Source organism: Brachycentrus maculatus, unplaced genomic scaffold (assembly GCF_059751285.1).
Source record: "Brachycentrus maculatus isolate JH-2025_06_01 unplaced genomic scaffold, ASM5975128v1 h1tg000358l, whole genome shotgun sequence".
NCBI lineage: Eukaryota > Metazoa > Arthropoda > Insecta > Trichoptera > Brachycentridae > Brachycentrus > Brachycentrus maculatus.
Genome location: NW_028281107.1, coordinates 402,914 through 416,878, shown reverse-complemented (window position 1 = coordinate 416,878; position 13,965 = coordinate 402,914). Strand labels below are relative to the sequence as shown.

Here is a 13,965-nt window from a genome sequence, read left to right as displayed (position 1 = left end):
ATTTTCTTGTAATGTTGGCGTTTTCTTGTGTCAGTGTGTCTTCCTGCTGCTGTTGGCACCACTGACCTTTTAAATATCGCGCCAATTTTATAATTGACTATATTGTATCTGATTATTTCTAGGTTAGAAGGTTCTGATTATTTCTAGTAAACGAAAATAATAATACAGCAAACTCAGCAAATTACCCAAACACAGAAAACCTAGAAAACTTCCACATCCTAAAAAAATCTTTTGATTACTGTTTCAGTTATGTATTATATAATCCTATAGAAATAAATATAGATCAAGGTCTTGTGTAGAACAAGTAAAAAGATTCAAGTATCTTGGAAGTAAAATCACTGAGAACTCCACATACACTAGTAAAATAAAGACCAGGATAGTTATGGTTAAACATGTTTTAATTGATTCTTTTCAGAATAGTTTAACATTTTGACTCCTTTTCTCAAAAAGACAATCCCTGATAAATATGTCATTAAAATTAAAACATTTTTTTTTTAATTTTGCAAGTAGAGGTTTGCCTTTACATTATTGTTTGGCTTATTTCATTATCTCTTATAATATTTATACCTATTACTTTTATTGCACTTTATGGTATATGTTATGATGTTACTCTGGCCAATGTCTGTACCTGACCGATCCTCCAGTTCTTTGGACACGCTGCGCGTGGAAACACAGTCAAGGGATAACTGGAGAAGAGTTATTGCTTCCACAAGGGTCACAACCCTCAGTAATGAGGAATAAGACAGAGAAGAATATGTTATGAATATGTCAGTATATATTTTTTTTGTTGCATATATGTACGAGGGTTTGTACATGTGTATAATAAGAAAAGATCATTTGTCAATACCAAACAAAATAGGTCAATGAGAAATTTATTTGAATGTATGTCTGGAGTATAGCCCTCTATAGTAGCGAAACCTGGATGACTAAAAGAAAATGAAAAACCTGGCTTTGGACATATTTTACAATCACAGTCCTGAAACATTTATATAAACCCTACAAAGATTACCATCCTTGTACAGGTAAAGTCCTAATACTCACATATGTACCACTTAATGCTTTTGAACAAGCAGTGTTCGCAGACGGCGCATTTGTCGTATCGTGCAAGCCCAACCACTCGTGTGTTTCTACTTGTTTGCTTTACATAAGATTAACAACCAAACTGTGCATGTCAATTCCACCACCTACGGCCTTCAATCTGTTTGAATTTATTGGAAATTCTTTGATAGATTACCAAATTTTATCTTTTAATTTTTTTTTACTTGTTTGAATTTTTTTTATATTAGGTTAAGTTTTTTTAACATCTTTTATCGCTTTTGTCTTGTTTTTTTTTTTAACTGGACAACTTTTAAATTATGTGATGAGTTCACAAAATAAAATTACCCAAAATTTTTATTGTACAATATTTTTGTGAAAAAAATCATGAGCATAAAGTGGTTAATAAAGCATTATGAGGAAATTGGATTGATTTTAAGTTTTTTGTGTTGATCTAGAAGATTTAGCTTTTATAGCGTTGGATGACAATTGCATTATTATTTCAAAACTTGCCAGTTGCCAATTGACACTTTTTGTAGGAAATTCTTAGATAAATTACCAAATTTTACCTTCTTTTCATATTTTTTTATTGCTTCAAGTTTTTGAAGTTAACTTAAGCTTTTTAAATAAAAAATAAAATAACATATTTTTAGTTAATTTTTGTAAAAAAAAGCATCAAGTGATTAACCAAAATCATTTGCAACATCAAAATTGTCTCGGTCATGCCGTACTGCTAGCATTTTATATATGTTGTGTAAAAGAGAAAAAAAAGACATCTAAATTGTTTAAAAAAAATGCAAGTTCAGTTAAAAATGGCAAGTGTTGTTTTTCTCAACAAAAAAATACTGGTTATTTTTAATACTTACATGAACTCCAAGTATTTTGAATATGAATTTTTCCATCACTGGAAATATGATGTGAACTCCGGAGGGAATTTAGGGAAATAATAATAACAAAATAAGTCACTTTGAATAATATTTATTAGCAATTAATAATTTTTCCAATAATTTTTTCCAAGGCATTTGCAATAAATTGCAAAACAGCTGTAAAATGTAATTTACATAATCCTATTCGCAGTCGTATTATAATTCTATCGTTGTGCACTCTTGGAGTGTACCCAGTTCAGTATCACTTGCCGGTAATCATGAGGGGTTTATTTACATAAACATGTATATAATAGCGATTAGTACGTTACTGAAGATAGATCCGCGGATCTGCTGACACTCCTGGAAGTGAGGAACGTCTAATACCATACCGTGACTCTTTTCATCATACACATAACTATACTGTGTCATAATACTACCTAGAGAGTGCATAATTGTAAAATATTTATAATAATTAAAAAATAATCTTGTTATGCCTCATGGGAATCAATTTAAAATTGTAACAATGTGACCGAGATTTAAAGAATAACAAGAGTAGAATTTCAATTGATCAATCGAGTCAAGTTATGAAATAAACAGTTTATTGGCAGTAGACCAATGTAACAGAACAAAGAATAAAGGGGTCAGAAGTGAAAAAAATTGTAGTACCTAAAAATGTTACTAGATTAGAAATTTTAATTTCCTTAAATAAAACTACAATGTACATGATATAAATATGTGATCACGATGAGAGTTAACATGAGTTAAAAGTAATTATATATATACATATTCCATAAATATAATAACTGAGACATTACGCTCGATAACAATGGTTTGGAACTAAGGTATAATACAATAAAATACATCGGAATACAAAATGTTGAGTACTCGTCGTATAAGATGGATTAACAAAAGAAATGTCTGAATAAATAGGGATTGCGGACAAAACAATAACAATTTATTACACAAATACAGAGAGGTGGTCGGTAAGAAACCCGTTTAATGGTATTTGGGAATCTCGAATTTGACATCGAGATGGGCTTTTTTGGCCAGGGTGATTATGTCGGACAGTTGCACAGCTAGAGTGGCTGCTTCGTCGAGGTCATCTCGTGGGAGGATACGCAGTCCAGAGTCGGCAATCAGCTTCTTGGCTTCGTTCACCATCGTTCCCTGAAGCAGAAATGAGAAAAGATTAAGTACGGTTAGGTTGTAAATCAGACTGAGTAGGTATCGGAGAAGGAATTAACATATAATGTTTACAGAGAGTAGAATAGAACTCCAATTATCCGAACTCGGTCTATTGAAATCACTGATTTATTCTAATATATTTTTACGGTTTCTTGTGATTAGTATACTGAGGGTCGGGCGGCAGACTGTGAGTATAATTAGGGTTAGAGTTGATGAAAAAACCGCCCGCAAACAATGTGAAAACATGTTTTATCGTTGCCTTTTATTTAATTAATTAAAAGCTCTTTTTCAATCAAAACAGTTTTTTTTACCATTTGCAACATACATACAGAAAAAATTCAAATAGACCCTATTTTCAGAAAAAATTAAAAAATTATACTGGTCTGCTCCCAATTGATTAAGATAATTGGAGTTCTAATGTACAATATGGATTTTTATTTATTTATAACAATTGGATAATTAACATAGGGCTTTGACTTTATTGATAATGGACTCAAAATTATGGAGATATGACTCCAATGAAGAATGTGCATAAACCACGAGGCGATAACTTTCATTGCTGCAAGCTATTTATTGTAGCAATTGTTTACTAATTGGGTTTCCTTTCCCTGCATGAGTTGGGAATATGTATGACCAACCTGCAGACGGCAGATGATGGGAATCTTGAGGTTCAGCTCCTTGGTGGCCTGGATGATACCCTCGGCGATCACATCGCAGCGCATGATTCCTCCAAATATGTTCACCATGATGGCCTGCACCTTGGGATCGGAGCTGATGATCTTGAAAGCTTCCTAAAAAAAAAAACAAGAGATATAGAGTGGATTCAAATTCTAAAGTTGTATTTGTTTGTTAGTTGTATATGTAGTGGGTGGTTGCTATTTATTTTTTATTATTCTAAATTGCGCTTCAGCTGTCACAAGAAGAGTTACATTCTTGAAAAAAAAAACAGATCTTCAGACCTAACATAACAAAAAGAAGACGAAGCTTCAGCTAATGTTATTGGTATAACTTTTTCCTCGATGGACATGTACACACTAGCGGTGTCCATATCACACAAGCCAGTGTGAGTGTGTAGATGCAACTCCAAGCGCCCTGATCATTACTACTATTCTAAATCTATTCCTCTATTTTCTTTCCCATATATCAGTAATAATTTTTTTAAAGGAATAACCTGCAAAGCCTCTATTTTAGAGGCTTGTCTGCAGATAGCATAGTAAGGATAGGTGAGGTAAATGCGAAAAATATATCACAAATATCAAGACCAATAGAAAATAAATCTTTCTTGAATTTATTTTGCAATTGGCGGAAATCGAACCCACAAGGCCAGTTTCGCAGATGAGCGTCTACCCAACTATGCCACAGAGCCTATCATTACTGTATCAACTTGCATCATCCGTATCCCAACAATTATATTTCACTTCTAGATCTAAGAATCTGAAGATTGCAGGCCTGATCACCTTGGCTTAATGTAAGTAGCAATCAAGTTACACCATGTCGTTTTGATGTGGAGCCCAATGCACCATTGAGTATTGAATTGAAATATGTCCCACCGCATTCCCAGATCTGATACAGAAGCATCTAGGTTTCCTGACAGGCCTTCTCTTGCAAAGAAGTTTTGCATAAAGGTTAGAAGATACATTAATGAGTAAAGCTAGTACTGAATCTATCTGTCCGACTTCGTGGTGTAATGGTTAGCGTCTTTAGCTACCATGCTGGAGCTCCCGGGTTCAATTACCAGAGGGGGGTGAAAATAAATATTAGTTATTTTTAACTCTAATATTTATTTAAGACCCTGGTCACCTTGCCTTCATGTAAGTAATGTACAAGATAACACTGCATCAATATGATGCAGTGCCCTACGCACTATTGGGTGCGGATAAGGGTTAGAGAGAGAGAGCGTCTATCTGAAGAAGGGGAGCAGACTCACGTAGACAGCCTTGGTGGAGGCGCCACCGCCGACATCCAAGAAGTTGGCAGGCTTGCCGCCGTGCAGAGAGATGATGTCCATGGTAGCCATGGCGAGCCCGGCCCCGTTGACCATGCAGCCGATGCTGCCGTCCAGCGCGATGTAGTTCAGGTCAAACTTGGCCGCGTCCACCTCCTTGGGGTCCTCCTGCGTGGTGTCGCGGAGGGCAAACAGCTCCTTCTGCCGGAACTCGGCGTTGTCGTCGAATCTCAGCTTGGCGTCGAGACTGAAGACTGAAACAAAACAAAAGATGGCAAATCAGGGCAAAGTCGCTCTCATCACGGGTAAAGAAAAACGATAAAACTCCTCATCATAGCCTTTTTAATAATTTCTATTTCTGATAACTTATTTCTTTCAAAAGATGTGTTCCTCTAATTTAATAAAGGACCAAAGTGTTGCTTAATAGATTAAGGAAGATGCTTTGTCTGGCAAAGTACTGGACTGAGTGTCTTCCTCAAAGTGTTCTAGAATACATATCGCTCACTCCTTTCAAGAACGTCATAAATCAAAATACTTGATTTTTCAGGAGAACGTTTTTAAAGTTTGAAAATAAAATACAATGTATTATAAATAAATATCAAGCCACTTATCAAACTTTTTACTATGCAACAGATCTGTTGAGGTAAAACCTGAAGGTTTTTTTCTCCATTTGAAAAATATTTAGTTTATTTAAAAAAAAAATTAAACAATACCTTTTCCTCAAAATGCAAAATCAACACTTTCTGCCCTGTAGCAGGTAAATATTAAGTTACAAATATGCCTCTTTTACTGGGATATAGTACATTTTCTGGGCATTCCGAAAACATGCACAACTGAAATTTGACGATTTTTGATTAATGACGTTCTTGAAAGGAGTGAGCGATATATATTAGATTTAAGTTTGGTACTGACATTTCTGGTTGAACTGCATTTTGTAAAATAAAATAATAACCATATACATAGTTTTTAAATTGAAATAATTCACAAAAATCCATTTCTTTAAACCATAACTTATATGTAATTATTATTATAATAATACACTACTTCAATTATATTCAATTTAAAAATCATTTTGTCGTAAAAAATATATTCAAAATAATGGTTTTCAGCCCCTGTCTTGTTTTGTATTTAACATAGGATTTTGTCCAGCCTCCCACCAGTCTGATGGTGTCGGTAACGACGAAACCCGGTTACTGGTCAAAAAAAATATAAGGAAAAAAATACAGATTTTATTTTATTTTACATATGTATGTATTACATTATCAATCATTTACATGCATAAGGAAGTGTATGTCAATTTTGATGATGCTCTCATTATTTCACTTGGAAATTTCAGCAGTAAAATGTGTGTATATATATATAGCCAATTATTGTGCATGATTTAAATTAAAACATTGATGGCACACTCACAATCTCCAGTCTTGGCATCTTCCGCGTAGGGGTTGATTTCTACAAGAAGAGCATCTTTCTTTACGAATAGATCATACATCTTAATCAGCATCTCGGCGGTCTGTTCCTTCCTCTCGCCCAGTCCCACCTGAGGAGTTAAAATAATGTTTGTTGATACATACTAAAAAACTTGTCATATATGAGATTATTAAAAGAATTACATCTCTCTAAAGCAGTGGCTCTGAACCTTTTTGAAGTCAAGGAGCACTTTTGATCATGAGGCAAATTCGCGCTACATAAAAACTAAAAGATTTAAAAAAAAACATACAAACAAAGATAACTTTAATTGAAAATAAAACTGATTATTTTATTAACCTGGGAGGTCCGCTGTCCTGTAACGGGCGCGAATACTGATTCACTCCGTGTCTTAAATTCATGTCAAAACATGTATGGATGATTAATACCTTTGTTGTTCGAAAAATATACGTCCATATATATATTATAATAAACATATATTTCAAGGACGTATTCATGTATCCTACCCATACCTGATATTGTTTACGTTTGACGTATTTAGGCGTCCCGCCCGGTTAACAGGTTAAACAAGTTAAATATTATATTAATTTTTAAAAAAGTACATAAAAACATACATACTCCATTGAAATTTTTTACGGTGAAAATTTTTTTATGCAACACCTTAGCTCGTCAGCTTTAACAATTTCAGCGATATTATGTCTAATATGTATTTGATATAGCTACTCGTATTTCTTCATCCAAATTGCTAAGCCTTTCGCATTTCTTCATTTTAATATTGGTTAATATCGAAAAACCTAGCTCACACAGATATGCGGTTAAAAACCGTAATAAAATTTGGGTTTATAATTTTGCGGAGCACTTGCAACAAGCTCGCAGAGCCCTGATTAAGAACCACTGGTCTAAAGAATGCGGTCACTCTTATCATTTGACTGAGTTGCACTTTAAACACAACAGCTGTCGAGACATTGAACTCCTATTTCATAATAACATATCAACAATGATTACGGATGATTCAATATGAATAGTATAATATTGTGTAGTAATACTCAGGGCTGAAGCAGCATAAAGGCAAATGGGATAAGATAACAAGTTATTACATTATATGTATGTATACCAAGCATCAGGTACTACATAAATACTTCACCAAAAACACCCAGATGATTTTTAATGAGTAGATTTTTTTTTACAACTTCATATTATTATTATTATTTAAAAAAAAGATAACTCTTATAATTGGAGATAATCCAGATTTGTGAACAAGTGTTTGGACACCATCAAAATGTTGTAAATAAATTAACTGGTCAAATTATAAGCTGAAATAATAAAAATTAAAATGATATTTTCTGGCGTTTCTCTTGTATGTTATTATAATCCAGGATTCGGACCTCACATACTAATATGAGAGTTTCTGATCAATAAGAAGCATCTTTTCATCTCACCAATAGATGCCTCTAGTGAAGTTCTAGTGATTCAAGAACAAGGTTTCTTAATTGATTCATATATATAGAACTTCCAAGAATTTGAGTAGTGTGGTTGTCAATAATGGGTAGAATTTGTGAATGTTACACGTGTGTAAACTGATTAAACCAGCCTATGACGGCTGTCAGCCCCGTAAATGCCCAGAATTCCATATTCTTCTTCATCTTTGATGAGATGTTAAAAAATATATATATAGTAGTATAGTAGATTTTTCTCTGATGAGTAGATAAAATATGCATTTATAAGAAGTTTTTTCTTACAACTGCATGGTTTTCTTATTTGATACTTGGGATACGATTCTAGAAATTGCTGTGTTTGTTTCTGTAGTGTTTGGTCTACTTGTCATAAATATATATATTTATTCCAAAGCTTAAGGCCGCCACGGTTCATTCGGTGTTTATATTACACACAATAAAAAAGTACAGTGAGTTAACATAACATATAAGGTTAAAAATAAATAGCGATAATAAATTAAATAAAACAAGAGGCAAAGAAATATATAAATTCAACACTTTTGAAAATAAACATTTTTTGGGAAAAAAACCATTTATTTAAATATGGTTAATTTTGCAGATAATGCAAAATCATATAAAAGTGTATGAGGGAAAAATAACATTTAACAATTATTAATAATTTTTATTTGTGCAATTTTATTTTTATTTTTAACAACCCTTATTCGCACCCGATGGTGCGTAGGGCACTGCATCTGTGGCACTGCATTGTAGATAAGGGCTAGAAGAGGAAGAAGTATATGGCAAAAGATATAGTAAATGAGAAAAATGTAAAGCGTCTTTGAGAAGACATTTTGTAAAAATGTTGCAATATAAATTGGTCAAATATTACTATTATTATAACCCTCATATACTCGACAATGCTGAAAAGAAAACTATGTAATAATATCAATTGAAGATATTTTGATATTTGCATTTATTATACATAGTTGAAATGTCCAAAAGACGCGCCGAATGGATCGGCCACGTGCCAAGACAAGAGGGTTTCCTGCACCAAATAATAGAGGGGACGATCGAGGGAATAAACGCCAGAGGAAGCCCACGCCGCGAATACCTAAGCGACTTATACGAAGACATGGGCTGCTCGACGTATGAGGAGCTGAAGAGGGCTTCCGAAAATAGGCGAGAATGGCGAAAGAGATGTCATCCGTTGCTACAGACCAATCCGCAGGATTGAGACCAGAGAGAGAGAGTTGAAATGACTGCAAAATTTGAAAATCATTTTACAATTTTAATATTCTTGCATTTTCCAGTGTTTTAAAAATACATGATCAGTATCGAAATGAATTAATCTGGAGTTTTATAACATTGTTTTGATAATATGTGCGGTACCTTTTCAGCTACGGCAATAGCCTGCGCCTTGGTGATGCCTTGAACGATATCAATGGGCTCGTAGTAGATGGCTGTAGGGTTGTCACGGGCTACGTCTTCGATGTTCACTCCACCTTCTGAGGAGGCGATGATCACAGGACCCTGTCAAACCAAACATAACAAAAATATATCATACACCAAATATGGATAATATAGCTAGAGTACTTTACGTAGGGCACGTCGATATATCTTTCTCGTCCTTAGTGTGTTAATAAAATAGTTTTTGTTGATAATATTATGTTTGCTAATATTTCTCTTATAAGGAAAAGAAAAGAGATACTTACAGCAAAAGCTCTTTCCATCATGATGGCGAAGTAAAACTCCCGCCGGGGGAACTTCCTCTCGGTCACCATGACCTTCTGGCACAAGCGGCCCGCCTCTCCAGTCTGCTTGGTGACCAGCAGCTGTCCGAGCATCTGACCCGACAGTGTTGCCGCCTCTTCAGGCCTGTGAAATAATACGGATTCTTTGAGTAATGAATATAACTTGACAGTCTGAAAAATGTTTCATGAATGCAGGGAATAGGTTACCTTCATATTCAATGATAATGCTGTGACACATTTCTGACAAATTTTGAAGCTTTGGCAAAAATAAATGTCTTTAGGCTGTTTTCTAGTTAAAAAAGATTAATAATTGTCATAAATTCATATTTATTTTTACATTTTTTTTCTAATCTGTATTCCAAGTTGTTTGTTACACTCCTTAACAATTTATAAGTAATTTTATTTGAATAAATGTTAATTAAAAGTATATGAAAAATTGAATATTCTTTCGGCATGGAACGCATTATTGTATTTCACATTGATTTCAATGGGAAAAAATGTTTCGCTCAAAGGGTGTTTCGCTTAATGAGTAAGATGTTCGAACGAATTATGCTCATTTTAAGAGGTTCCACTGTACTACGCTAGAGGTAGAAAATAAGGCATTGTATGTTGATAACAAACAATTTGTGATATTGCAAACGTCTTATGTAGAATATTAAAAAAATCGCTTTGATAAAAAAATACCTCTTTTTTTGTTTAAAATTCAAATATACTCAACTGTATATTTATAGTTCTTCTTCTTCTAAACTTTATTTGTACCCAGTGGTGCATAGGGAACTGCATCATATTGACAAAGTGTTATTCTTATCATTACTTACATGAAGACAAGGTGATCACTCCTGCGCTTCGGGGACTAGTCCAGGGTAATATTAAATAAATATTAGAGAGTAAAATCACCAATATTTATTTTCACCCCCCCTCCCCTAGGAATCGAACCCAGGACCTCCAGCAGCTAAACATGCTAACCATTACACCAAGGAGGCGGACATATATAATTTCAATAGATTAATACAATGTTTTGAATATTGAAAGCATTAACTTTGTGGATCATATTGATATATTATTTTGAGAAATAAAAAGACCTATTTTTTATCAACTCACATTCTTATTAACTAACTAGTTTCGGCAACAACCTGTTGCCCTCTTCAGGGTTTAATTTATGACTAAGTCATAAACTAATAAGTCATAAATTGAACCCTGAAGAGGGCAACAGGTTGTTGCCGAAACTAGTTGGCTAATAAAAATGTGAGTGGATCAAAAAACAAAGTCTTTTTATTTCTCAAAATAATAGATTAATACAAGTTACGGTGACATCAAAAGCCCTTCACGCTATCGACCTCGAACCAGAATAAAAACAGCCACAATACTCACGTGTGGACCATGCGGACGCCGCCCTTGAGCCCCCCCTTGAAGTGCCCCTTGCCGCGGCCCCCGGCGAGCACCTGCGCCTTGAGCACCAGGTCCGAGGTGTTGAGCTGCTTCGCCTGCTGCCCGGCCTCCTGGGCCGTGCTGGCCACGTGGAAGCCGGGCACGGGGATGCCGTGCTCGCTCAGCAGCGAGTAGGACACGTGCTCGTGCACGTTCAGCTTGCGGGCCGGCTGCACGGCGCCCTCGCGCCACCGGGAGGCACACAGCGCCTACGACACAAACTCTGATCAGCAAACACAATATGGATATTTTTTAATTTTTTTTAGATGGGAATTGCATTTATTATTAACCTTGACCTTTACATATCGCTCTTTGCTTTCGAGAACGTCATAAATCAAAAAACTTGATTTTTCAGGAGAACGTTTTTAAAGTTTAAAAATATAATTTAATATATTAAAAATAAATATCAAGCCACTTATTGAACTTTTTACTGTACAACAGATCTTTTTAGGTAAAACCTGAAGGTTTTTTCTTCGTTTGAAAAATATTTAGTATATTTAAAAAAAAAAGTTAAGCAATACCTTTTATTCAAGATGCAAAAACAACACTTTCTGCCCTGTAGCGGGTTAATATTAAGTTAAAAATATGCCTCTTTTGCTGGGATATAGTACATTTTCTGGGCATTCCGAAAACATGCACAATTAAAAATTGAAGATTTTTGATTTATGATGTTCTTGAAAGGAGTGAGCGATATGTTGTATCTGTTGTACCTCTACGGTGAGACTCTAAAACAGATAAACAAGGCTGCAGCTATATCCGGATGCCTCACATATTCAGTGTGGAGGAACAAACACATGAGAATGGAAAGTAAAATGAAGATATACAAAACATGTGTTCGACCAATAGCTACTTATGGAATTGAGGCGAGAGTAGATATCTCTAGAAGAAAAACTTGACTTTGAATCTCTGAGATGAAAACTCCGATACATAACCGGAAACACATTGCGAGACCGCGTGAGAAATACTGATATCCGATGACATGTATAAAATGGAAGATATCATGAGGTGGGGACGACAACGAAGGCGATACTGGAATCAGCATGTGAACAGAATGACAGAAGACAGACTTCCACGTATTGCCCTTCAAGGAAACCCTGAAGGACGCAGACCCCCAGGCAGACCTCCAAAAAGGTGGAGAGATAGCTGGCAGTCAACATCCCAAGAGCGACAGACGACGGCACAGACAGATAAGAAGAAGAAGAAGAAGATTAGAAGTGTGTCGTGTGAAGAAGTGTCGGGTTGTGGTGCCGTGGTTAGTGTCGCGGACTCTTAAGTCAGAGATTCTCGGTTCGAACCCACTCTACCACAGTTTGATACCTATTTCTAATAATGAGCCGCTTAGGCTCACAGAAATAGTATGAAATTGAAATATTTGTGTGAATAATAAAAACACAAATATTTCTCTTTTTATTAAAAAAAATATATACATATATATTTTTATACAACATTATGAGTGTCTCGCAATACTTATTCACAAATCCGGATTATCTCAAATTAGAAGTTATTTTTTACATTATTTTTGACATACATATGAAGAGTTTCTGCTTAATAAAAGCTTCCCTCATACCACCATAGATGTCTCTAGTGACTCGCACACTGTGTTTCAAGTTTGATCAATATATCTAGAAGTCTCAAGAATTTGAGAAGTGTGGTTGTCATGGTTAGCATCATGTGTAGAATTGGTGAATGCTACATGTGTGTAAAGTGATCACTTAAACCAGCCTAAGACGGTCGTGGGCCCCGTAAATGCCCAGACTTCCATATTCTTCTTCATCTATGTTGAGATGTCAAAAATAACCTTGCTTATTACTTGCTTATACAAGGTTTATAGACGGTATAGTGGATTTTTGTTTCTTAGTTTAAAAAAAAAGATGTTTTATTTTAATCTGTGTTGGGAACAGGAGGGATAAATTGGATCATGTGGAACCAGCTTTTTTTATTTTTTCGGATTACACAGACTCCATTAAAATACCACTTTTATGGAATTATCGGCGTATCCAGGATTTAGTTCTATCTATAATAAAAAAAATCCTTATTTCGTATATTAAAAGCATTGTTAACTTTGTGGTATGGTAATATAACACTCATTCATTATTATTATTCTTTATTCACTTTGTATAATAATAATAATCAATTGGGATAATTTATATAGCGCCATTTTCGTAAAATACTACCTAAAAAAGGCGCTTCTTGTATAATACACTTTAAAAACACTACCTCATACCTACCGGTTTCTGAATAATCATTCCATATTCAGGTGAGTCTAAATTTGACCTGATAATGGAATAATTATTCCGAAACCGGTAGTCATGAAGTAGTGTTTTTAAAGTGGTATCACACAAAGTTACTTTGCTTTTAGGAGTTCAAATATAGGATATTCGGACCATCGAACAATTGAGACATTGACATAATTTGTTAAGATAATTTGTAACATCTCTTGCAAAATATCATCTCGGTAAATTACGTCATTCTCGAGTAACTAGAAAAATTGGCACTGAGAATATGACGTTTCTGAAGGTTAACAAATACATGTATGTGCGCAAACTTGACATTTGAACTGCATTATATCAAGATTGATATATTGAATCGATAATAAATCGAACCTCAATCAAAATTGTAGTTGATTTTACCCACCCCAATTCATTGCGAAACATGTACAAATTAAAGTTGTCAATAAAACATCTGACCCTGGTTATTTTGGTAGTCTTCGAAATGAATAAGAAATCGAAAAAAAGTGTTTTAAGTTGAACTGAAGTTATACTGTAAAAATTCAAATATGACATATAGGTGTTATTACAAAGTTAAAACAATTTTTACTCACTTTTGGACCATTTTTAAGAACTAAAGCCTCAGCTAATCCTACACCACGGTACAAGATAGTCGCCATTTTTTCTACT

General features: G+C 34.5%; 1 protein-coding gene across 1 annotated transcript; it reads right to left on the bottom strand.

The window, feature by feature from the left end:
* Positions 1-1,997: 1,997 nt before the first annotated feature.
* On the bottom strand, positions 1,998-13,965 carry ScsbetaA (Succinyl-coenzyme A synthetase beta subunit, ADP-forming). Its single transcript, XM_088269603.1, has 8 exons — positions 13,890-13,965; positions 11,012-11,277; positions 9,602-9,764; positions 9,279-9,419; positions 6,442-6,568; positions 5,014-5,285; positions 3,725-3,877; positions 1,998-3,068 (listed from the first exon to the last, which is right to left on the bottom strand). Exons 1-8 carry the CDS (start codon positions 13,953-13,955, stop codon positions 2,898-2,900), a joined length of 1,359 nt encoding a protein of 452 aa, XP_088125729.1. The 5' UTR covers positions 13,956-13,965; the 3' UTR covers positions 1,998-2,897.

Coding starts and splice junctions, on each gene's coding strand:
- ScsbetaA (XM_088269603.1), bottom strand. CDS start 13,955: ATGGCGACTATCTTGTACCGTGGTGTAGGATTAGCTGAGGCTTTAGTT. Junction 11,278..13,889: donor TTCTTAAAAATGGTCCAAAA/GTGAGTAAAAAT, acceptor TTTGTGTCGTAG/GCGCTGTGTGCCTCCCGGTG. Junction 9,420..9,601: donor TGATGGAAAGAGCTTTTGCT/GTAAGTATCTCT, acceptor TTGGTTTGACAG/GGTCCTGTGATCATCGCCTC.